This window comes from Macaca fascicularis, chromosome 16 (genome assembly GCF_037993035.2).
Source record: "Macaca fascicularis isolate 582-1 chromosome 16, T2T-MFA8v1.1".
Classification (NCBI taxonomy): Eukaryota; Metazoa; Chordata; class Mammalia; order Primates; family Cercopithecidae; genus Macaca; species Macaca fascicularis.
In genome coordinates, this window is record NC_088390.1 from 43,902,146 (window position 1) to 43,925,881 (window position 23,736).

At 47.1% G+C, this 23,736-nt stretch overlaps 1 protein-coding gene and 1 long non-coding RNA gene across 17 annotated transcripts in view; one reads left to right on the top strand and one right to left on the bottom strand.

Annotated features, from left to right (window-relative positions):
* ACACA (acetyl-CoA carboxylase alpha) overlaps window positions 1-14,147 on the top strand; it is a 330,564-nt gene extending 316,417 nt beyond the window's left edge. For 11 of the 15 annotated variants that reach the window (XM_005583930.5, XM_005583933.5, XM_065532348.2 and 8 more), the window contains 3 exons: window positions 1,190-1,344; window positions 2,019-2,189; window positions 11,706-14,147. In XM_005583930.5, coding sequence (XP_005583987.2) covers window positions 1,190-1,344; window positions 2,019-2,189; window positions 11,706-11,984 — 605 coding nt within the window. In that variant the 3' untranslated portion in view covers window positions 11,985-14,147. Of the gene's footprint in view, window positions 1-1,189; window positions 1,345-2,018; window positions 2,190-10,129; window positions 10,267-11,705 lie in introns of all 15 variants that reach the window. The other 4 variants (XM_005583932.5, XM_045376109.3, XM_005583936.5 and 1 more) reach the window with 1 other exon arrangement.
* Window positions 1-23,736, bottom strand: part of LOC102141510 (uncharacterized) — a 54,111-nt gene that overhangs the window by 22,242 nt on the left and 8,133 nt on the right. For both annotated transcript variants that reach the window (XR_012425549.1, XR_001486083.4), the window contains exon 2: window positions 5,838-6,010. This is a non-coding gene — a long non-coding RNA (uncharacterized lncRNA). The remainder of the gene's footprint in view (window positions 1-5,837; window positions 6,011-23,736) is intronic.

Sequence of the window (23,736 nt, forward strand, 5' to 3'; positions counted from 1 at the left end):
TCAGTCAGCAGCCCAAGGCTGTTTATGGCATATGATTCATAGTGGTGTAAAAAACGAGGCCTGTTCCCAGACAGGCATGCTTGAAATAGACCTTCGTCTTCTGCATCCTATCACCTGTGCTCATGTATTTATTTGTCAGCTTTGGTGACAAAGCACTTCAGGTTGTCCCTAACACCAGGGGCTGTCACCTATTGCTCCTTTAGCTAGACTTACTCCTCCTTACTAGGCAGGCAGCTAAATTTTCAGTATTGATTGCAGATCCCATTCTGAAAGTAATTAGGAAGAAAAGCACACCATAGCAACACCTCTACTGGGACGCTATTGATTGGGGGAGGGGTCCTTCCTTGTTACAAGGAATTCCAAAGTCTCCTGTCTGTTGAGTCAGAGTACCGTGTGCAGTGATCCAAATGAGGTTTGCCGACTGCCTTTCTCTTTTTACATCCTCCTTCTCCTTTAGCCCAGGAAGTAGAATGTCTTTGTCACTCTGGTCAGGGATTGGCTCTGGCAGTGGCAGCCCAGGCGGGAGACCACAGGCTGACCCACTGAGCTGACATAAGACATGAGGATCTGGCTCTGATTAGATTGAGTTCTGCTAATTAGAGGTTAAGAGTATATAAACCTGAGATTAGAAGCCATGAAGTACTATGGCTTGTAACTTTAGGAGGTATTCAGGTCCTTGCCAAGTTTGGCAGATAACTTGCATGTACACAGGAAAACAAGAGCTGAGCTACTAGTTTGTGCTTGGAGCTTGGGGATGCTCTCACCACATCCCACATATGGAGTAGCCCAGCTGCTTTGATGTTGGTCAGCAGGGATAGGCATGGTGTCAGCGTACAAGTACTGGCCTCGGGAAGGAGGAGTCTGGGTGGTGTCAGCAAGATGCTGCAGGCCTCTAGGTGGCTACTTGCACCTTCTCAGGGAGAGGCATGGGCGAGGGACTGCCATCTGCCTTCACACTTGTGACTGCCACAGGGAAAAGAGGGCATGTGGGCTTCCTGTGGCAAGATAAAGACAGGTCTGGCATCTTGTAGGGCCCTGTTAATCAGCAAAGAGCAGAGAAGACAATGGAGAGCCAGGCCACAGAGGGAAGAGGGGGCAGGCTGATGAGCTTCCTGTGATTGTGGCTGCTTCTGTGCAGAGAGATTCCTGGTCACTACAGAGTGTGACGGGCATGTTTATCTAATTGCAGGGACCCCGGAGCTAAGCACAGCTGAACGGAAGGAGTTGGAGAACAAGTTGAAGGAGCGGGAGGAATTCCTAATTCCCATTTACCATCAGGTAGCCGTGCAGTTTGCTGACTTGCACGACACACCAGGCCGGATGCAGGAGAAGGGTGTTATTAGCGTAAGTACAATGGTTGCCACTTCTCCTGACTTGTCAGAGGCCCACATGTTAGCAAGTATGTGTGTGTGTTGCACACAGGCTCACAAGCAGGGAGCTATGAGGGCTAAATTAAAACAACTCCTGCAGATCAAAACATTTTCAATATTTTTTAGATTTTCGCTTTTTCTGTAACTGTTATCATCCTAAAACAATGTATAATTTAGGTTTCCATTAATTCTTCAGGAGGCAAGCTGCATTTTACTGGTGGAAAACTGAGTCACATGTGCCTTCATTTGTGACGGGTCCTCAGGATGTGGGTTACTATAGGGTTAAGGTTCCTGCAGCAGCTAATTCATAATTGATCTGCAAGTTGTTTGATCCATCTTCTCAAAACCAATTTCTCCTTGTCTGGTTATCTGGGAACTCACAGCCTCTTCCCCAGAACATCTTAGCCATGTGTGGGATCAGCATTAGCTGGGCCCATGGCTGTGCACAGTGCTGCAGACAGCAGGGCATGTGGGCTGCAATTCTGCCCTGGGGAACATCTGGAAGTGCTAGGAGTTTACAGCCAGCTCTTGGGTCTCTGAAGGGCTTGCCTGGAGAATCAGTTTTTATGCCTGTGGGTTTCCCTCCAGACTGAGCATTAAGCAGGAATTAGGACCGGGCTGACTAAGCTTATTCTTCTCTGCATGTAGGATATCCTGGATTGGAAGACATCGCGTACCTTCTTCTACTGGCGGCTGAGGCGTCTCCTGCTGGAGGACCTGGTCAAGAAGAAAATCCACAATGCCAACCCTGAGCTGACTGACGGCCAGATTCAAGCCATGTTAAGGCGCTGGTTTGTGGAAGTGGAAGGTACAGTGAAGGTAGGTGGGACACTCAAAGAGAAGCCTTTTTGCTGAGTTCCTCACACCACCTGAGGGCTGCAAGGCTTGCCAGCAAAGAGTCCACAGGCCTCTAAGGGCAGGAGTGGAAGGGAAGCATAGAGATCCAAGCTGTTTTCTCCCCTAGCTACTCCCCGTAACATGTCATGTCATGACATCTTGTTAGAAGAGGTGGTAGGGCATATGTTGCAGCTTATGCAATCACTCAGCAGACCTTTTTGAACACTTGCTGTGTACTAGACACTGTATTTGGTTCTGGGGGCATGGCAGTGAAAGAGGCAGATGTTGTTCCTATCCACATAGAACTCACCATCTAGAGGGGGAGACAGATAAGAGGTCATGCACAACAGTGAGGCCCATGCTAAACACAGCAAAGGGCACAGTCAGGGCACAGCGAGAGGACACTTGACCCTCTCTGGGAAGGATGGGGGAGGTCTAAGAAGCCTTGTGGAGTAAGTGATGTCTCAGCAGAGGCTGGAAAACAAAGCAGAAATGAACCAGAGGAAAAGGCTGGATTTGGGGGCGGTCAGGGCTTAGGAGGAATATTCCTGCAGAAGGAATAGCATCTCCTGCTGGAGGACCTAGTCATCTAAGCCACGAGAGTAAAGAAGGAACATCCTGCAGCTGTTTCAGGGCAGCTCAGAGACTGGGTGCTTGGTAGGAAGAAGGGGCAGGGGCATGATCACACAGGGCCATGTAAGCTGTCAGGGAGTTTGGACTTTGTCCTGAGGCCTGTGGGAAACCACTCAGGTATTTTAAGCAGTGGAGTGACATGCTCTGATTTCTGTTTTAGAAAGACCACTCAGGGGGCTGTGTGGAGGAGGGAACTGGAGGGGCCAAGAGCAGAAGCCCAACAGGATGTGATCGGCAGGAGATGCAATGACTAGAACTGAAGAGCTGCCTATTTCCAATCAGAAGTGGAAGGAAGTGTCCACCCTTATGCAGGGAAAGGGATCTATGAAGCTGGCATTTTCTTGGGGTGATCTCACAGAGAGGGCTCGTGACCTAGAGCAGTAACCCCGCTGAGATGGTGTCCCTGGTGCTCTAGCCTCAGTGTTGGGGATGGGGTGGGTCTCAGGCCAGGATGACCTAGCAAGGGCACCAGCGTTTGCCCCTGGAATAGTGGACTGCATAAGACAGTCCATGGGAGAGGATGGGAAGAAAAAGTTGGAACTTTTATTTCTGTTTATTTTTACTAACAAAAAGAAATTAACCTTTATTAGTAATGAATATATGGATTAGTCATTTACATCATATATGCATTTTATCAGAAAACTGGTAGTATGTGCTCAAAATATATCTGTCTGTCTGTCTGTCTCGTCGCTATATGTGATCACAAACGCTCGGTGACTAGCAGGTTAGAGCACTGATGGAGGGCCGGGAGGCTGGTGGTGGCTTGAAGGGTCCTGGCCCACAAAGAGGGGCACTCTGGCCTCCGCCTAGAAAGTGTTGCTTGAAGCCTCTGCTCATCATTCTCAAGGAGGAAGTCCAAGATTTGCTGTCAGTTTTAAAGTCAGTGAATTGGGGTGCTTCTAGGATTCACCTTTGTATTAAGTCGGCCCATTTTTTTACGACTGAAAAGCTTCTTTGGATAAATATTTCAAATGTGCAGTGGGGGAGCACAGCCTTCTCCGACATTTGGTTCAGGTTAAGGTCAGTCTGTGGCATCATAATTGAGTGAGACAATTTTGTCAGTGGCTACTGGCAGCTTCTAGTGGAAGTTGGCATTGAAAGTCAGGCAAGTGTAAAATAAGAGGTTGTTCTCCAGTTAAGAGTGGCCGGCTAGGTAAATGGAATGTGTGTGTGTGTGGCCAGGAGAGGTCTGCACTGCCTCCCTACCACATTAGTCACTAATGGACGTGTCCAGCCTCAGTAGGCACAAGGATGAGGAGAAGGAATAGTTTCCCTCCAAGCATGAAGCAAGTAGATAGGCCCTTCAGCTTTTCCCTAGCATCCTGCTCCCAAGGGGACAGAGCGTCTGAAGAAATAGGTCATTGCCATCTCAATGGAGAGAATAGTTGACCACGTGTGTACAAGCTCCTGGCTGGAACTGAAGTACAGAAGAGAACCCCAGCCCCATAGCTCAGGAAGAGGCTGCCTAGGCACTGGGAGCCAACTATGCCGAGCATTGAGGCCATTTCCCTTGTGCCCGTGTACAAAAGGCAGCATTCTCCTGAGCGCTCTGAGAGGAAAGCCGAGGACTGAACGTGAGGACGGGTGATCCTATGATGTCAGAGCATGTGGCTTTGAAACCTCCTTCCATATTCTGCAGGCTCAGCAGGACCTAGTTTAGTGTGGGGCGGGTGATAAAATCTGCAGCGCCCTTGAGAGAAGAAAAGGTTGCAGTGTTCAAAAGCCATCTGTGTGCCTCTGAAGGAGTGATATAGAATCTGCTTGCTGTTTGGAAATGGTTTTTGTTTTTTCTTTTTGGTTCTTCAAACAACGATAGATACTGTGCGTTGTGTTTCTCAAGTGCAAAGACTGGCTGAGTCTAGACCTGGCTTTGCACCAGGAAGTGACCCTCTAATTCTTGTTGTGGTTGGTTACTGGTAAGAAAAGACATTTCATGATAGGCATCTATTAGCCATGCCGTGTGTTCTTTTTGTTCCTGGAGAATTTGTTTTCTTAATCTTAATCCTGAAAACAGAGATTCTGGGACAGAACACTGAAGACACGGTGATGTTATATAACTGAGCACTATAATTCTTTTGTTTCCCTTAGAGATATCTGTTACCATGAGTTATGGGAGTCTGTTTGAATCCACTGGGACGATCCTACTCTAGGAAATAGTAGGATTTATGGTTCATAGTTTCACTGCAGGCAGAAGCAAAGCATCACTACAGCTCCTTGACGAAAATAACAAGAATAGTAGTTTAAATTGGGTCATAAGAACATGGCACACATTTGTATCCTGGGCACGGTTTCTCACTTGATTCTTAAATCCAAAATTTGAAGTATGTGGTTTTTCAAACAGGCTGATTGAGTTATTTTTTCCCAAACCCCAATAGTAGAAATTGAAATTAGGACTCTGCATGGAACAATGAGAATGTGGGTTTTGAAATCTCATAAACTTTGGGATCCCAGCTTTGTCATTTACTGACATGAGCATATTATTTAAGTCTCTATTTCCTCATCTGTAAAATGGGGGTGATGTTTATGTCATGGGGTTCAGTGATTTTAAATAACATGATGAGTAAAGTATGGAGCATAAGTCAGATGTGGTGACTCACGCCTGTAATCACAGTGCTTTGGGAAGCTGAAGTGGGAGGGAGGATCACTTGAGGCCAGGAGTTTGAGACCAGCCTGGATAACAAAGCAAGACCCTGTCTTCACAAAAAATTTTAAAATTTGCTCAGTGTCCTGGCACACACCTGTAGTCCTAGCTCCTCAGGGGGCTGAGGCAAGAGCATCGCTTGGGCAAAGGAGTTTGAGGTTATAGTGAGCTTTGATGGCGCCACTGCACCCCAGCCTGGGCAAGAGAGTGAGACCCTGTCTCCAAAAAGAAAAAGTATGGAACACAATGTCTGGCTCAGTAGACATTCAAAATATGCTAGTTTCCCCTCCTCCATGTTAGAAGGTAAAAAAAATAATAGCAACACAGACCAAGTCAAAGATGTACAGCTGACTGACCTCGGTGGAAAGGGGGCTGACTCCGGAGCACAGTGGGTGCTCAGACGCTCTTTGGTTTGGCATGCTCTCATGTTCCCACAGCCTGATGCCATGGTGCGTTCTTACTGTTCACATGGCGACCCACTCGCTCTTGTTCTGGATTTCCAAGTGAAACGCGTGCTCAACGGAGGCCCCTGTGAGGATCATAGAGGAGAAAGCACTATTGATAGGGTCGCCTATTTCCACTGACCTCAACACCTGGCCTCAGGCTACTGATGAATAAGCCTCATACACCAAACTCTCACACAGGGCCAGGCAGGGAGGACGTAAGGTAGAACCTGGAAAGCATTGCTTGGCCCTGCTATGGGCCTGGAGCTGAGATGGGATTGGCTCACAGGAACTTGGTTCACAGGGGTCTGGTGGCCACCCTAGCCCACATGTCCTTTGGCTATTGTACTCTAATAGTATAATATCACATCCTTTCTTGGGCTTCTGTTGGATAGGGCTTAGCCTTGTAAGTATAGGTGTGTTGAAAATGTCTTTCCAAAATATGCATATTCCTTGGGATGTGTATGCCATCCCTACTCCCATCAGGCTGCATGTTTCCCAGAAGTGGGAGGAGCCTCCCTAGCTGGAGGTGTCTCCAAGCAGCTCCCAAGGTGAGTTATTAGTAGGGCATAGTAATCAGGGCTACATCCATCAGGTTGTGCCCTGCTCACTCCCTGGCGCTGCTGAACCATTGTCTAAGGAGGACTTAACAGCTATCCAATAGGTTAGAAATGAAACTTTCCAAACAGGTCATTTAGATGTTGTGAGATAGAGTAATTACTACATAAAATTAGTGAGGCTGACTAGTGCCTGAGATACTTATCCGCTGATGCAGAGAGAAAGTGTCTGTTGAACATTCATTGGAGGACAGGCCACTGTTGTGATATAGAATTATTGATATTTTATTGGTAAAATGTTCTGATACAGATGGATATGCAGACAGGTGGCATATGGGCCCAGGCCTCTCATGATGTTAGCAGCCTAGCATATCACACTTGTTTAAAGTCCATGCTGGAATACTAGGAATCACTGGCCACACCTTCTTTCCTTTTTTTGGTCTCACTTTGTTGCCCAGGCTGCTGGAGTGTACTGGTATATGATGACTCACTTTCAGCCTCAACCTCCTGGGCTCAGGTGATCCTCCCCTCCCACCTCAGCCTCCCAAGTAGCTGGGACTATAGGCACACACCACCCCACCTGGCTGATTTTTTGTAGAGATGGGGTTTTGCCATGTTGCCCAGGCTGGTCTGAAACTCCTGGACTCAAGCAATTCCCTACCTCAGCATCCCAAATTGCTGGGATAACAGGTGTAAGCCACTGTGCCAGGCCCATTTTCATAATTTTAAGGAGGCAAAGAATAATGGCTTCTTCCTGGGAATAAGGGTGGCTTATCCTTCTGGATGACTGGAATTAATGAATCTTACAACTGTTCTAAAAGAGCAAACAAGAAACTGTAGGCTCTGGCTGGGCACAGTGGCAGATGCCTGTAATCCTAGCACGTTGGGAGGCCAAGGCAGGGGAACTGCTTGAGCCCAGGAGTTCAAGACCAGCCTGGGCAACATAATGAGACCCTGTTTCTACCAAAAAAAGTTTTGCCGGGCATGGTGGGGCGTGCCTGTAATCCTAGCTGTTCAGGATGCTGATGCAGGAGAATCACGTGAGCCCAGGAGTTTCGGGCTGCAATGAGCTGTGATCATGCCACTCTACTCCAGCCCTGGCAACGGAAGGGGAGACCCTGTCTGGAAAAAAACAAAAACCTGTAAACTCCATAACCCAGTGGAAGGGAGCTTGCTTTTCCCAGTTATAGCAAATTAGCTGACAACAGTATAGTAACCCTCCCAGGTCTGTTGAGAAAATCCAGTGGCACTCTGTGAACTGAAGTTTGTGTATTTTTGCTAAACATGCAGTTGATTAGAACTTGAGGCCCCTTTGCTTTGTGTACTCTAGGCTGTCATGTGCTGGGGCTTGGCTTGGTCACTGTCATCCAGTGGTACTTGGCGCAGACAGCAGGTGTTTTATATAGGGCCCATATTTTCAAGCAACTGTAAAACTTGGAATGCGTTGCCCTAATCCTGTCTGGGAACTTTTCAAAATGTTTAACTTAAACACCTCGCCTACTCCGTGGCTGCAGGAGGGGAGGCAGAAGAGTTTTCTCGGGAGGGTAGCTGGCTTTCCAGCGTAGTGTCTGAGCATCGTTGGAAGCAGGCATCTCGTTAGCTAATACATTACACCAATCAAGGAGAGTTATCTTAAGCCACAATTAATCTGCTCCCTGGCATATGTTGATAGGAAAGCATCATGCTGTTTCTTAATTAAAAGCAAACGGATTAAAAATGATTAATAAGAGTATTAAATATTCTCCTAAACTAAAGGCTTTGGGATTCTTGGGTAAATCTAAAAATCTTGGGTGTTTTTTTTTTTTTTTCCATTCTGAAATCTAAGAAGCATTTATTGTTTTATCTTTTCCTCCCCCCCACCGCAATCTTCATAAGTAGGGGAATGTGTGGAAGTCCTGAAACCATGGAGCAGAAGAGTAAATTGCCAGTGATGGAAATGGAAATGTTGAAATTTAGGTGGCGACGTTTAAGAGTCCAGGGGGACCCATCCATATGTGGGGCGTGCAGCAAGCTGGGTCGCAAGAGTGGGTTAAAAGCATGTTATGGGAAAAGCAGTGCCGCCTTCTCCCTCGTGGGTAGGGGCTGGCGTGACGCTTCCTTTCCTTAGGCGCAGAACAACTTTCTCAAGGCAGTGCGGCCTTGAGAGATGCTGGGAGTCCCAACCCAGGCACAGAGAGGAGAGGCTCGCTCGGGTTTGCACTGACAGGGCCACACACTCCAGCAGAAGAATTGCTGATCTGCTTATCAGTGATTACAGACAGAACTGGGCACATTTGAGTCAGAAAAAGAAACGGACAAAGAACTAGAAGAGACGCACTGCTGGTCTTTAGTCCCGGGAAGACTTCGTCCTTCCAATGTAAAGAACTTAATTTTTAGAAACAGAGAAGTCAATGAAATGACATACATCAAATAACCAGTCACAACTAAGTCGGCAGCTAAGTTAGAGACAGGAAGTGAGAGTCTGAAAAGAAACCATTATATTTGAAGGCACGAGATAGTTAGAACATAGGCTAGCGCTCAGTTTTGTACTGTTCGAGGCCTCTTGTGATGAAAACATTTCCTCTGCAGCCCAGTAGTCACAGCTGTGGCTTTGGTGACCTTGCCTGTATACAGGCTTCCTATAGCCACATCTCAAGCCTCAAAGCCTCAGAGTCCCTAGCGTACCCACCTATTAAATTACAGCACCAAACTCATTGTCATTCTGACTTTGACTTCGTTAGCGATAACAGAGAAGGATAGCGCACCTTTAAATGACGAGCTTTGTGTTTAATTACCCAAACAAAATGACATAAATATGAATGAGCCCTAATTGTGGTACTTGGTTTTCCGGAAACCATTAACAAAACGATTCCTAAATGATTTGTAAAGAAAATGAGAGAAGAGAGCAAGGAGAAGGCTATTAGGCTTCTAACACACTCCTGAATTATTATGTAGTCAACCACCTAGGAAATACTCAGCTAAATGATCTTGAAAAGGAGGTGAGAGGTGGTTTGTTGAGACTTTCAGGGTTATGGACATCTTGATCCTTTTGAATACTCTCTTAGGTAATAAAATGGGGCTTAGGTTTCTGACCTGGTCGCTCTACCCTGGCAACAAGACTTCCCCTCCCATCAGTCCTCCATCCGTGCCTCATTGAAAGACAGTGGGCTCTATTTCAGGAGACTTCATCCATCCAGTGACTGCCAGGCTTCACTGGGGCTAGAGACTTACACTTTAGGCATTGTGTCTCAGCTCCTCTGAAAGCAAAACACCAAATAAACAGCCTCACCTTCTCAATCGCACTTTACTAAGTAGTTTGGGCTTTTAACTGGTTCTCTCAAATCTGTCAGGTTATTGAATTCGCTTAGCCTTTATCAAATAGGTCGGTCCCCAGAGTCTGACAGGACAGAGTCAGGGTGTGAGCACCAGAGTGCTCAGGAGAGCCCCGTGGAAGCTTCAGGTGTACACCTGTGTCCATAAACGAAGAGAAGGAGAAGGGGCACAGCTCCTGCCTTGAGGCCTACTTCCTCCTCCTGCACGATGCCGACAGTGAAGGAGAATCATGGACACGGAGCACACTTTTGGAGTAAGCACTCCAGATCCTGAACAGTCAGGGTGTCCAGGCCTAGCCTGAGCCCTGGTGTTTGACCAAGAGTCATCTGTTTGCAGGCCTATGTTTGGGACAATAATAAGGATCTGGCGGAGTGGCTAGAAAAACAGCTGACAGAGGAGGATGGCGTTCACTCGGTAATAGAGGAAAACATCAAATGCATCAGCAGAGACTACGTCCTCAAGCAAATCCGCAGGTGAGACCAACGTGGGGAACTCCACCGGAGAAGGAGGGCTAATTTCTTTGGAATAAAAAGTTTCTGAACAAATAATGAGATGATCGCAGAAACCTTGCGCGCTCTGCAGTCTCTTGCTGTCTGAGACACAGGTACAGATATGGCCCCGCAGCCCAATTCTTTTTCAGCTGCTGCTCCCCAGGGGCACTTAATAAACTCGGCTAGATGAAGGCTTAGTTCACTGTGCCCACCGCTTAGCTCTGAATGCCGATACTCAGACCGGACGGATGACTCTGGGAGGAAAGCCTCCTCCAGCCAAGGCAGCTGCATTCTTCTAGAGGCTTCCATCTGCTCCATAGGATGGGTGGTAGAGACTGCAGGGGCATTTTTATAAAACTATTTGGAAACATTTCACTTACAGAAAAGTTATAAAATTTTAAAAAGTACAAACAACACGCCTATGTATAATATCCGCACTCAGATTTACCTGTTACATTTTCTTCTCCTTGCTCTATCACTTGTGAGTGTGCCTGTCCTGCCTCCCCTATGTGTATACATGTTTCCTCTTTCTGAACTACTTAAGGGTGTTACATATATCATGGCCTTTACCCCCAAATATTTCAGTGTGCATTTGCTGAGAATAGGGATACTTTTACATAACCATCGTAAAAGGATCCACTTTTGTAAATTTAACATTGATTAAAAACTTTTAGCTTGTATCTACCATCTGTAGAACATTGCTCATTTTGAGTTTGTCTGCTGTCTCCCCATGATGAGATGCAGGTGAGGCGCTCTGGCCAGCACCTTCACAGGGCTGAAGATGTGTCTGGGGGCACGTGCTGTTCATCTGCTCCTCCTCATGTTAATTTCATCCCCTGGTCAAGATGTTGCTCCATTTCTCTACCGTATAATTACTGATTTCCCCCCCTTGCACCTAATAAGTAGTCTGTGGGAAGACAGTTTAAGGCCATGCAAGTATCTTGCTTTCATCAAAATTTCCCTCTGGAGAGTCTTGCCTGGTATGGTCTTTACAATGAGCTTGCAAAATGGTAACTTTCCAACTCCAGTACACCCTCCACAATTACCAGTCACCACTCAGTCCTCACTCCTGCCGATTCATTTATATATTCCTTATTGGTATAGACGCATGAAGTTCTATTTTTTACTGATTTATAATTCATTACTGGGCTTATTTTGATGCCCCAGTTGCTGTCTTTGTGACATGCCCCCATTGTTTTTGTTTTGGGTTTAATTCCTTTTTCAACATAGCAAAATGTTTTGGGTTCGTCTTGCACTACCTTGGCTGGATATTTGTAATGTAGGGAAACAAATAAGGTGAGGCAGTGACTAAAATGTCTGCAGTGGACGGTGCACACATGTTTATTGGGCAGTTCTTCAGCTGTCCTGATCTAGACACTTCTGCCTCTCTTTTCTTCACCATTCCCAATCTTCCTTTCCAGCTTGGTCCAGGCCAATCCAGAGGTCGCCATGGATTCCATCATCCATATGACCCAGCACATATCACCTACTCAGCGAGCAGAAGTTGTACGGATCCTCTCCACAATGGACTCCCCTTCCACGTAGGAAGAGCTTCCTGCCTGTCCCTGCCCTGTCTCTGGAGAAAAGGGCTAGAGCTGCCTTTTACAACTGCAGCCACTGTAATGAGAAGGCACAGGAGACCCAGCACTGGAGTCAAAGTGGCATTTTACTTCCTCCCAAGTGTTTCAGGTTACGCATGACATCCTGGGATGTAAGATCACAGAACCCCTCCAGCCCACCAGTCACACCCACCCCATTCAGTATTTATTACCCCAGCCAGGCCTAGTCCTCCACTCCCTGCACAGGACTGAGAAGGCAATGAAAGGTACAAACATGTACCATGAGGTCTTACTACCCAAAGCAGGGCTGCCCCTCCTGTCCTGACAGCCCCTTGGCCCCCAGCATGGGGAAGCGTGAGGAGTTGGCGTTGCCAGGCAGCAGCCCCTCTCACCCCTGGCCCCATGAGCCGCAGCCACAGGCAGCAGAGGAGGGCTAAGGAGAGGAGGAAGCCTCAAGTCCATTGTTTATTACCCTGACTCTTAGCCCAGCACACAGTAGGCACTGGAGAGGAATGATGCCCAGTTTAACCACACCATGGTACCTTTTAGGACGAAAAATTAGAGCATAAAATCTATCACAAGCTCCATAGGAACGCAAAGATGAGGGCAAAACTGTGAGCCAAGAAGCAGAGAAAGAAAATAGACCCAGTTATTCTTGATTTAGGGGACTTCAACCTTGGGTTCAGTCTCTGAGGACAGAGGGAAAGGTAGTTGGCCTACCTCTCACCTGCATGTTACTGCTGGACTAGCTGTTGCATGTGGCTGGGAGCTGCAAGGCCCCAGTGCGTGAGGGGCCCCAGCAGTTCCATAGGCGGTGAAGCCTGAGTTGGCAGAGGAGGAGCCAGAGAGAACTGCTCTTTCTGCACTGGTGGAAACTAGTTACTTATGCCATGTGGAGGGCCAGCCACATAGTCTGTTTTGAGGACTTAGAAAGTTGTTCCTATGAAGCCTGGAGCTTGGATGGTTTTGAGGGGTTAATGGTGCCTCCACAGTCACTCTTCCCTAGTTCCAGGATTACTGTCCTAGCAGCTAACGTTTCTACTGTCTTCCCCAGAATGTAGACAGGCAGCAGATGTAGCAGCTCTCCCCACAGTTCTGAAAGGACCCTGGTGACAGCCACGCCCTCAGCACCAGGAGCTGGCCTTCCCGATGAGGGAGGCTTCCAGGAAACACAGAATCCACATGACCTTAAGATTCTTTACAACTCAGTCATGGTGCTGCTGTCCTCCAGGCTTACTGGCCCCTCCTGACCGGCATCGGGGGCTTCCTCAGGTGGTGGAGAGAGTTTACTTTCAACAACTAGTTTATTCAAGAAAAGAACTTACTGATTCCCCTGTTCCTAAAGCAAGAGTGGCAGGTGATCAGGGCTGGTGTAGCATCCAGTTCCTTTAGTGCAGCTAATTGCATTTGTCACTGACGACCAAGGAGGAAATCACTAAGGCATTTGAGAAGCAGTGGTATGAACGCTCTTGGACGAGCTACAGTTCTGAGCCTTAACCCTGTAGTTCGCACACAAGAGCGGAGCTCCGCCTCCCCTTCTTCGGGAGGAATCTGTGCAGATGGATTGGCTGAACTTAATGGTTCTGGGTTGCAGGTGGGTACTGTATGGCTGGGTATGGAGCGGACTGCCCCCAGGAGTCAGAGCCTCAGCCTGGCTGCCCTGGTGGAAGGTGTGGGTGTTCAGCACCTTCAGAGAAGGGCATAAAGTGGTGGGGGACAATTCTCAGTCCAGGAAAATGCATTGACCATTGCTGGCTATTTGCTTGCCTAGTAAGAATTGGATTCATTTTTGACCAGATTATTCTTCTATGCTTTTTTGCAATAAATCAAATCCCACATATCTACAAGTGGTATGAAGTCCTGCACCCCCCAGGAGGCCTGTCCAGGCATCTCTTCAGAGGCAGGGTGGGTTACACTCATTTACCTCCCCTCTCCCCACCAAATTATGACACAAATGAGTATGTTTCCTCTCTAGAACCCTGTAATGCCTCCTCCCCGGTCCCCAGAGCTCCTCACTGTCGGTCTCACCCTGGACAAGGATTTTTTAGTCAGAGCCACAGAACATGGGCACTCTGACATTCCCACAGCCCCTCGCACATGCGAGGCTACCAAGGCAGGAGAGTATAAATGATGGCTATTGACCAAGACCTGCCTGGACGGGGACTGCCATATTATCTGTGCTCTTCGTTCACAAAACAGCCTTCATTTGTCTCAGAATTCAATGGACGCATACCGTGATGAGCAGGAGCTTCAGATGCACTCTTTACACATTTTGTTGAAATAAACCTCTACATTTGTAGAAGAGTTACAGTTTGTCATTTCAATCCAGGCCCAGCCACCTCATCTCTTGTTCTGCTTTCAGCAGGGGCTCAGTGTGCGGCAAGCCCCGCCATGGCCCTGTGACACCTGACACCCTTTGTCTCCTGAACTTGCATAAAGGTGACGGCTAGGCAGTAAAAAGCTGGCCTTGGCCAGCCCTGTCTTATTGGCTGAATCAAGGTCAAATTCTGAAAGGCTACAAATGCTTGGGAACCCCATGGCAGAGAGTCAGTTTTTAGTTTCTGTTGAGTTTTTCAGGACGGGAAAGTTCTTCCTGCTGAGAGCTGGATGGGAGTCCTGGCAGGAATGTCCCCTCCCAAAAAGAATGTCTTTAGAGCAGGAACAGGAAAGACCGCAGCTGTTTAGTGACGAAGCCCAGAGCCCACTGCCCTTCTCAGAAGTCGCTTCTCAGCGCACAGGAAGTCGAGAGTGCTAACAACTCAGTGTAAACACTGGGGCCGCAGGGCCCTTGTTAGAGATTTGAGAGGGAGGTTTTGGATTTTCTTAATCATTTAGCTATTCATGGATTTTTAACTCTGGGCACAAAAAGGCACTCAGGGCAGGGAGCTCATGATTGCGTGCCTTCAACCCTCTGCCTCAGTTTATCTCTCTAAAAAAGCTTTCTATGGGCCGGGCACGGTAGCTCACAACTATAAACCTAGCACTTTGGGAGGCCGAGGCGGGCGTATCAGGAGATTGAGACCATTCTGGCTAACACGGTGAAACCCCGTCTCTACTAAAAAATATATAAAAAATTAGGTGGGTGCAGTGGCACACGCCTGTAGTCCCAGCTACTCAGGAGCTGAGGCAGGAGAATCGCTTGAACCTGGGAGGCGGAGGTTGCAGTGAGCTGAGATCGCGCCATTGCACGCCAGCCTGGTGACAAAGCGAGACTCTGTCTCAAAAAAAAAAAAATTTTTTTTTTTCTATAAATCCCTGTAATTAAGGCAGGAATAAGCACCAATTCCTGAATGTCTGCAAAGAAAGATACAGGTCACAGGAGGCGAATCCCTGCCCTTTGCTGATTATTAAACTCAGTGTTGTATCTGTCTCTCTCTTTGGGATATATTGCAAAGCAAAGGGTTGCTTTTTCTAAAATGAAATAGAATGTTAAGAAAATATCAATTTGATTCCCCCTAAGCCAGATGTTCCAGAAAGGAGGGTCAGAAGGGAGATGCTACTGTTTGCCTCCCACTGCTGCTCTTCATGAGCAAGGAAGCCCGGGCTGCATGGCGGCCTGGGCCTCTTCCTTCGCTCCTCCCTAAGCAGGCAGCCGAGCACAGGCGGCAGGTGTAAGCCCTCAGCCAGCACCTGTTGGTGGTTCTGGGGAGGGATTCTGCTGCTGCCTCTGGAAGCTTGTCCGATACAGTGTTTCCTGCCGCTGGGGCGCTACACTTCCTTCACTCTTCTCAACAAAAGGAAATGAATCCCCATTGGTCTTACTTTGGAGTAGTAAGGAAAAGACTGCACAGCCAGGGTTCTAGGATCCAGACCTAGACCCACCTCTCTTTCCCTGGCTAAACAGTAAGAACACAGTGATGAAGCAAATGCTTAAGGACCATGGGGAGGACTGTTCACCCCTGGTACACAGCTCTCGGTGCTGGGCAGCAGGGAAAGGCCTGCAGAGGCACTGAACTGAAAGGCAAACCTTCCTTCAAACCACTGGCTCCTCAGGCCCTGGGCACACCTGGGCCTGCCCTGTTCCACATGGTGAGGCAGAAAGCACCATGGGCCAGAGGGAGTGGTGTGGACAAATGAAGCTTACTGGCAGAGAGAGGCTACCAGCTGCGGGAGGGTGGAAGCCAGGGCATTCCAGGCCAGGACACTGGGATTTACAGTGTTTACTGGATTTACACTGGGATTTAAAGTTATTCGGGGGGCACTGGGAAGGTTGAAGGGGAGTAGAGCAGTCACTTGGGGGAGTGATAGACAATGAACTCCCAAAAAATAAGCTGGCATCAGATATAAAGATCCTTAAATGCCAGGCCAAGGAGTAAGGGTTTGTCCTTTGATGGTTTGTGGGCACGGGAAGGCTGTGTATAAAGCTTGCAAATGCAGCCCAATTGAATAAAAAGAGCACAGTCTTGAGTGCCAAGAAACCTGGGTCCAAGCTCAGCTCGATCGTGTGCAGTCCCCAAGCTGGAGGGGCACCCACAGGAGTGGGGAACGACTGGCTATTTCCAGCGCTCTAGGAATCCTGCTGTGCCTCAGGCGGCAGTCTTCCCATGCCGTTGTCTTTGTGTTGACTGGAGTTTTACCCAGGAAGGGCAGTCCTGGTCACCTCCTGCTGGCCAGTGGCTCTAGTGGGTGTTGATAATAAGTGATGGGGGTAGGACATCTTCAGAAATGCAGTATCTTGGTAATAAGCAAAATCTTCCAAAGCATGGGATATCCTGTGGCTGGTGGAGGGCAGAATGATAACAGCCTCAGACCTCAGGAGACTTGGAGCCACACAGCAGGCTCAGCCCACTAGGAGCCACATGGAGACAGGACAGAAGAGCTCAGAAGGCGCTGAGTCTGATGGCCAACATTCTGCCACGACTGACCTACAGTAATCAGGGAGGGCTGGGGTGGGGAGAGGCAGAACCCCGTGTACAAGTCCAGGCTCTGCAGCAGGAAAGAGCCCACAGAGCATTCCTGCCCATGCAAACAGCTCCTTTCACAGCCACTTACAAGAACAGGGACTTTGGAATAAGCCTGAGCTGATTTCCAGCATCCAGCCCCTCACTCTTGTCCTTGGGCAAGTTCCTGCCTCCTCATCTGTGAAACGTGGACCTCAATGGGGCATTTTGAAAAATGACATTAAATTAGTTAATGTGAATCAAGTGCAGGGCATAAGCAGCAAATTCTCAATGCAGGTCAGGTTTCTCCATGCCCTGTCTCTTTCGCTCCCAAGACCAGGGGCCTGTCATCACTCAGGGGCACCCTCCTCATAGGGTATTGGTGGAGAACCATCCCCCTGGTGAGGGCAGGGTCTAGGGATTGTCTCTAGGTGCTGGGTGACATGGACACTAGGCGGAAGTGCCACTGAGGAGCTGTGCAGCGGAGCCTGAAGGCCGATCTCCAAGCCTGGCTGCCCTCGCTTAGGGCAGGCCTTGAGCAGCACAAAGGCGTTCTGAAGCCCTGCCTTCCCTGGGATGTGAAAGTAGAGTGTGGAACGAGAAGATCCCTAAGATCCCTTCCAGCTCTAGGAAGATTTTCATCTGGGATCATGGGTAATGCTGAAGTCTGGATAAAAATACTCCATGCCCACTGGCATTGTCAGCAACAGCAATAACTCAGTAGCAAACATACAGGGAAGACCAGTGGCTCAGCTTGGCTCAAGCAATAGACCAGCAGCCTAGCTAGAGCTTTAACAGAAGCGGGAAATGAGACAGCCACAAGGGGCTTGGTAACCTCCCGGCACATCCACACAGGCGAGACCAGAGAAGGCCCAAGCTAGTCACACAGCCCCGGCCGAGAGAACCTGTGGGCACATGAAGACGAAATGCCAGAGGGCCCAGCAGAAAGTAAAAGCCAGGGCAGATTTCAAAACTGCTGAAATTTTTTAATATGCAGCCCCCGCACACACATCGACTTATCAGCAGAAGATAGAAGCCTTGCTGGCTCAAGATACATGTGCCTAAATCATTGGCTGACCAGTAGGCACAAGGGTGGCCCCTGTGAAGCCAGGCTTAAAAAATAAGAATTTTTAAAAAGAAAAACTGAGCAGAGGCTGGGTGTGGTGGCTCAATCCCTGCACTTGGGGAGGCCGAGGTGGGTGGATCACTTGAGGTCAGGAGTTCGAGAGCAGCCTGGCCAACATGGTGAAACCCTGTCTCTACTAAAAATACAAAAATTAGCTGGGTGTGGTGGTGTGCGCCTGTAATCCCAGCTACTTGGGAGGCTGAGGCAGGAGAATTCACTTGAACCCGGGAGGTAGAGTTTGCAATGAGCCAAGATCGTGCCACTGCACTCCAGCCTGGGCGACAGAATGAGATCCCATCTCAAAAAACAAACAAAAACAACTGGGCAGAAACTTGAAAAACACACACACATTTACAGAAATAAAGGGTCAGGTAGAACAACCTTGGGCCCTTCTTTAAAAAAAAAAAGAATTGGCCAGGCATGGTGGCTCACACCTGTAATCCCCAGCAACTTGGGAGGCCAAGGTGGGTGGTTCACTTGAGTCCAAGAGTTCAAGACCAGCCCAGGCAACATGACAAAACTCCATCTCTACAAAAAATGCAAAAAAAAAAAAAAAAAAAAAAGGCCAGGTGTGGTGGCACACGCTTGGCATCCCAGCTACTTGGGAGGCTGAGGTGGAAGGATGACCTGAGCCCAGGGAGTCAGAGGCTGCAGTGAACCGTAATCACACCACTGCACTCCAGCCTGGGTGACATAGCAAGACCCTGTCTCAAAACAAAACAAAAAACACATTCTGAATAAAATTCTGATACATGCTGCAACATGGATGAACCTTGAAGACATTATGCTAAGTGAAATAAGCCAGACACCAAAAAAACAGATATTGTTTGATTCCACTTATATGAGGTATCAGAAATTATCAAATTCACAGAGACAGAAAGTAGAACAGTGGTTACCAGGGGTTGTGGGGAGAGGAACTTGGGAATTACTGTTTTCATGTTTAGAGACAGGGTCTCGCTCTATTGCCCAGGCTGGAGTACGGTGGTATGATCATAGCTCACTACAGCTTCTAACTCCTGGGCTCAAGCAATCCTCCCACCTCAGCCTCCTGAATAGCTGGGACTACAGGTACAAAAGCCACCATACCCAGCTAAAAAAAATTTTTTTTTTGTAGAGGCAGAGTCTCACTGTGTTGCCCAAGCTGATCTTGAACTCCTGGGCTCAAGTGATTATCCTGCCTCAGCCTCCCAAAGCACTGGAATTATAGGCATGAGCCACTGTAGCAGCTGCGAGTTATTGTTGAATGAGTACAGAGTTTCAGTATGGGATGATGAAATGTTCTGGAGGTGGATGGTGGTGATGGTTGCACAACAATGTGAATGTCCTTAATGTCACTGAGCTATACACTTAAAAACTGTTAAAATGGGCCAGGCGCAGCAGCTCACGCCTGTAACCCCAGCACTTTGGGAGGCCGAGGTGGGTGGATCACCTGAGGTCAGGAGTTCAAGACCAGCCTGACCACCATGGAGAAACTCTGTCTCTACTAAATATACAAAAAATTAGCCGGGTGTGGTGGTTCATGCCTGTAATCCCAGCTACTCGGGAGGCTGAGGTAGGAGAATTGCTTGAACCTGGGAGGCGGAGGTTGTGGTGAGCCGAGATTGTGCCATTGCACTCCAACCTGGGCAAGAAGAGCGAAACTCCATCTCAAAAAAAAAAAAAAACTGTTAAAATGGTAAATCATACATTTATCCCAGTTTTTGAAAAGGAAATTCTGAAAAGTTGACCAGAGGGACTACACAGTAGATTTGGGAAGACAGAAGAATCAGTGAATTTGAAGTCATAGAGCAATAGAATTATCCAATGTGAAGAACAGAGAGAAAAAAGAGTGAAAAATGAATAGAATCCCAGACCTCTGTGCAGCAACAGTGTGTTTACCAACATATGTGTACTGGGGGTGCCAGAAGAGAGAGAAAGGGGCGGAAAAAATATTTGAAGAAACAGTGGCTGAAAAATTCTCAAATTTGATGGAAAACATGAATCTGCAGATCCAAGAAGCTCAATAAACCCCAAGTAGGATAAACGAAGAGACCTGCACCTAGATACCTCATGGCCAAACTGTTGAAAGATAAAGAAAAATCTTAAAAGAAGCTAGAGAAGAACAAGTCATCACTTACAGAAGAATAACAAATCACAGCTGCCTTCTAATCAGAAACAATGGACCTCAGGAGGCAGTGAGGCGATATAGTCCAAGTGCCACAAGAAGGAAAAAAAAAACCCTGTCAAACAAGAATCCTATATCCAGCAACACTCTCCTTAAAACAAGTACACATGAAATAAAGACACTCCACAAAAAAAGAGAATTCATTTTTAGCAGAACCAGCTTTACCAGAAATACTAAAAGCAATCATTCAGGCTGAAAAGAAATAATTCCAGATAGGAATTCAAATCTACTCAAAGAAATGAAAAGGCATTGGGAAAACGTAAACAGTACCTAGGTAAATATAAAAAACTGTGTTCTCTTTAACTTCATTAAAAGACATAAAATTGCATTAAACGATAAGTATACTACTGTATTTTGGGGTTTATAGCATATAGAACTGTAATGTGTATGACAATCACACAAAGAAGGGGGTAAAAATGGAACAACATGAAAACTAAGTCTCTATGTGTTGCCATTATTAAGGTAATATTAATCTCAAGTAGATTGTTATATAACCTCTAGAACAACCACTAAAAGAGTAACTTTATTTATTTATTTAGAGATGGAGTCTTGCTCTGTCACCCAGGCTGGAGTGCAGTGGGGCAGTCTCGGCTCACTGCAACCTCCACATCCCGGGTTCAAGCAATTCTCCTGCCCCAGCCTCCCGAGCAGCTGGGATTAATAGGCACCCACCACCATACCCGGCTAATTTTTGTATTTTTAGTAGAGACAGGGTCTCACCATGTTGGCCAGGCTGCTCTCGAACTCCTGACCTCAGGTGATCCACCTGTCTCGTCCTCCCACAGTGTTGGGATTACAGGCGTGAGCCACTGCGCCTGGCCGAAAATAACTTTAAAATACATAGTAAGGCTGGCAGCAGTGACTCACACCTCTAATCCCAGCACTTGGGGAGGCTGAGATGGGAGGATCACATGAGTCCAGGAGTTTGAGACCAGGCTGGGTAATACAGTGAGACCCTATCTCTACAAAAAATTTTTAAAAATTGGCCAGGCATGGTGGCACATGCCTGTAGTTCCAGCTACTTGGGAGGCTGAGCTGGGAGGAGCACTGGCCCAGGAGGCTGGGGTTGCAATGAGCTGAGATCGCGCCACTGCACTCCAGCCTGGGCAACAGAGCAAGACCCTGTCTCAACAACAAAAGGCAAAGGGCTTAAACCCATTTCTTCAAAGATGATTTATGAATGGCCAAGAAGCATATAAAAACATGCTCAGCATCGTTAACTGTTGGGGAAATGTACATTAAAACCACAATGAGATAACACCTCATACCCATTAGGATGTCTACTATAAAAATCAAACAGAAAATAACATGTTGGAGACGACGTGGAAAAATTAGAACCCTTGTGCACTGTTGGCAGGAATAGAAAATGGTGTAGCTGCTATGGAAAAATGGTTCCTCCAAAAATTAAAAGTAGGGCTGGGCGTGGTGGTTCACACCTGTAATCCCAACACTGAGAGGCTAAGGTGCCCAGGAGTTCGAGACCAGCCTGGGCAACACAGTGAGATGCCCATCTGTACAAAAAATTAAAAAGTAAAAGATTAACTGGGTGGTGGCACACGTCTGTAGTCCCAGCTACTTGGGAGGCTGAGAGGAGAGGACTGCTTGAGCATGGCCAACATAGCGAGGAGACTCTGCCTCAAAAAAAGCAAAAATGAAACAAAAATGAAAAATAGGAGGCTGAGGTGGGAGGATGGCTTAAGCCCAGGAGTTCGAAGTTGCAGTGAGCTATAATCAAGCCACTGTGCTCTAGCCTGGGCAACAGAGTGAGACCCTGTCTCAAAAAAAAAAAAAGAAAAAAGCAAAGCACTACATATGATCCAGCAATCTCACTTCTGAGCAGATATCCAAAAGAATTGAAAGCAGGGCCTTGAATAGATATTTGCACATCCATGTTCATAGCAGCATTATTCACGATAGCCAAGAGGTGAAAGCCATCCAAACGTCCATCGAAGAATAAATGGATAAACAAAATGTGGTCTATACTTACAATGGAATGTTACACAGCCTTAATAAGGAAAGCATCCCAACCCCATGCTGTAACAGGAATGAACCTTGAGGACATTCTGTTAAGTGGAATAAGTCAGTTGCAAAAAGACAAATACTGTAGGATTCCACTTATATAAGGTATTTAAATAGTCAAATTCTGCTGTGCGCGGTGGCTCATGCCTGTAATCCTAGCACTTTGGGAGGCCAAGGCGGGTGGATCACTTGAGGTCAGGAGTTCAAGATCAGTCTGGCCAACATGGTGAAACCCCATCTCTACTAAAAATACAAATGTTAGCTGAGCATGGTGGCGCATGCCTGTAATCCCAGCTACTTGGGAGGCTGAGGCAGGAGAATCGCTTGAACCTGGGACGTGGAGGTTGCAGTGAGCCGAGGTCACACCACTGCACTCCAGCCTGGGCGACAAAGCGAGACTCTGTCTCAAAACAAAAAATCAAATAAAGTAGTCAAATTCATAGAAATTGAAAGAAGAATGGTGGTTGCCAGGGGTTGGAGTGAGGGGTAAATTGGGAATTGTTAAATGGGTATAAAGTTTCAGTTTTGTGGGGTAAGAATTTCTGGAAATCTGTTGCATGACAATGTAAATATACTTAACACTGTTGCATTGTACACTTAAACATGGTTAAGATGGTAAGTTTTATTTTTTTAGCCACAATTTAACATGTATCTATGTAAATATATATATAAAAAACAACACTGGGGCTGGGTGTGGTGGCACACCTGTAACCTCAGCATTCTTGAAGCCAGAAGTTTAAGACCAGCCTGAGCAACAAAGTGAGACCCAGTCTCCACAAAAAAAAAAAAAAAAAAAAAAAAAAAAAAACAAAACTAGCCAGGCATGGTGGCACACACCATGTAGTCCCGGTAGTACTGAGTACCTGAGTAGTCCCAGCTACTCAGGAGGCTGAGGCAGGAGCATCTCTTGAGCCCAGGAGTTCAAGGCTGCAGTGAGCTGTGATCACATCACTGCTCTCCAGCCTGCAGGATAGAGTGAGACCTTGTCTATAAAAAACACAAAAGCAAGCAGTAAAGGAAAAACAAATTAACAAAACCCTTATCAATAATTACATTACATTTCAAAGGACTAAACACTCCAATCAAAAGATAGACTGTCAGATTAGGTAAAAAAAATCCAGGCTGGGTGTGGTGGCTCTTGGCTGTAATCCCAGCACTTTGGGAGGCTGAGACAGGCAGATTGCTTGAGTCCAGGAGTTTGAGACCAGCCTGGGTAACATAGGGAGACCTCATCTCTACAAAAAAATTAAAATACAAAAAATTAGCCAGGCATGGTGGCATGCACCTGTAGTCCCAGCTACTCGGGAGGCTGAGGTGGGACAATCACTCAAGCCCTGGAGGCTGAGGCTGCAGTGAGCCTAAATCACACCACTGCACTCCAGCCTGAGTGACAGAGTGAGATCCTGTCTCAAAAATAATAACTAAAAATTTATAAAAACAAAAAAAATGCCTGTTACTCCTACCTCAGCCTCCCGAGTAGCTGGAACTACAGGTGTGGGTCACCACACCTGGCTAATTTTTTTTAATTTTGTGGAGACTGGGTATTAAGTCTTTAAGAAAAACACTTTAGATTCAAAGACACAAGTGGGTAAAAGTATAAAGACACCATCTACTATGCAAACAGTAACCACAAGAGTTGGAGTAGCTACATTAATATCAATATCTATATCTATCTATACATAATGTCATTAGAGACAAAAATAA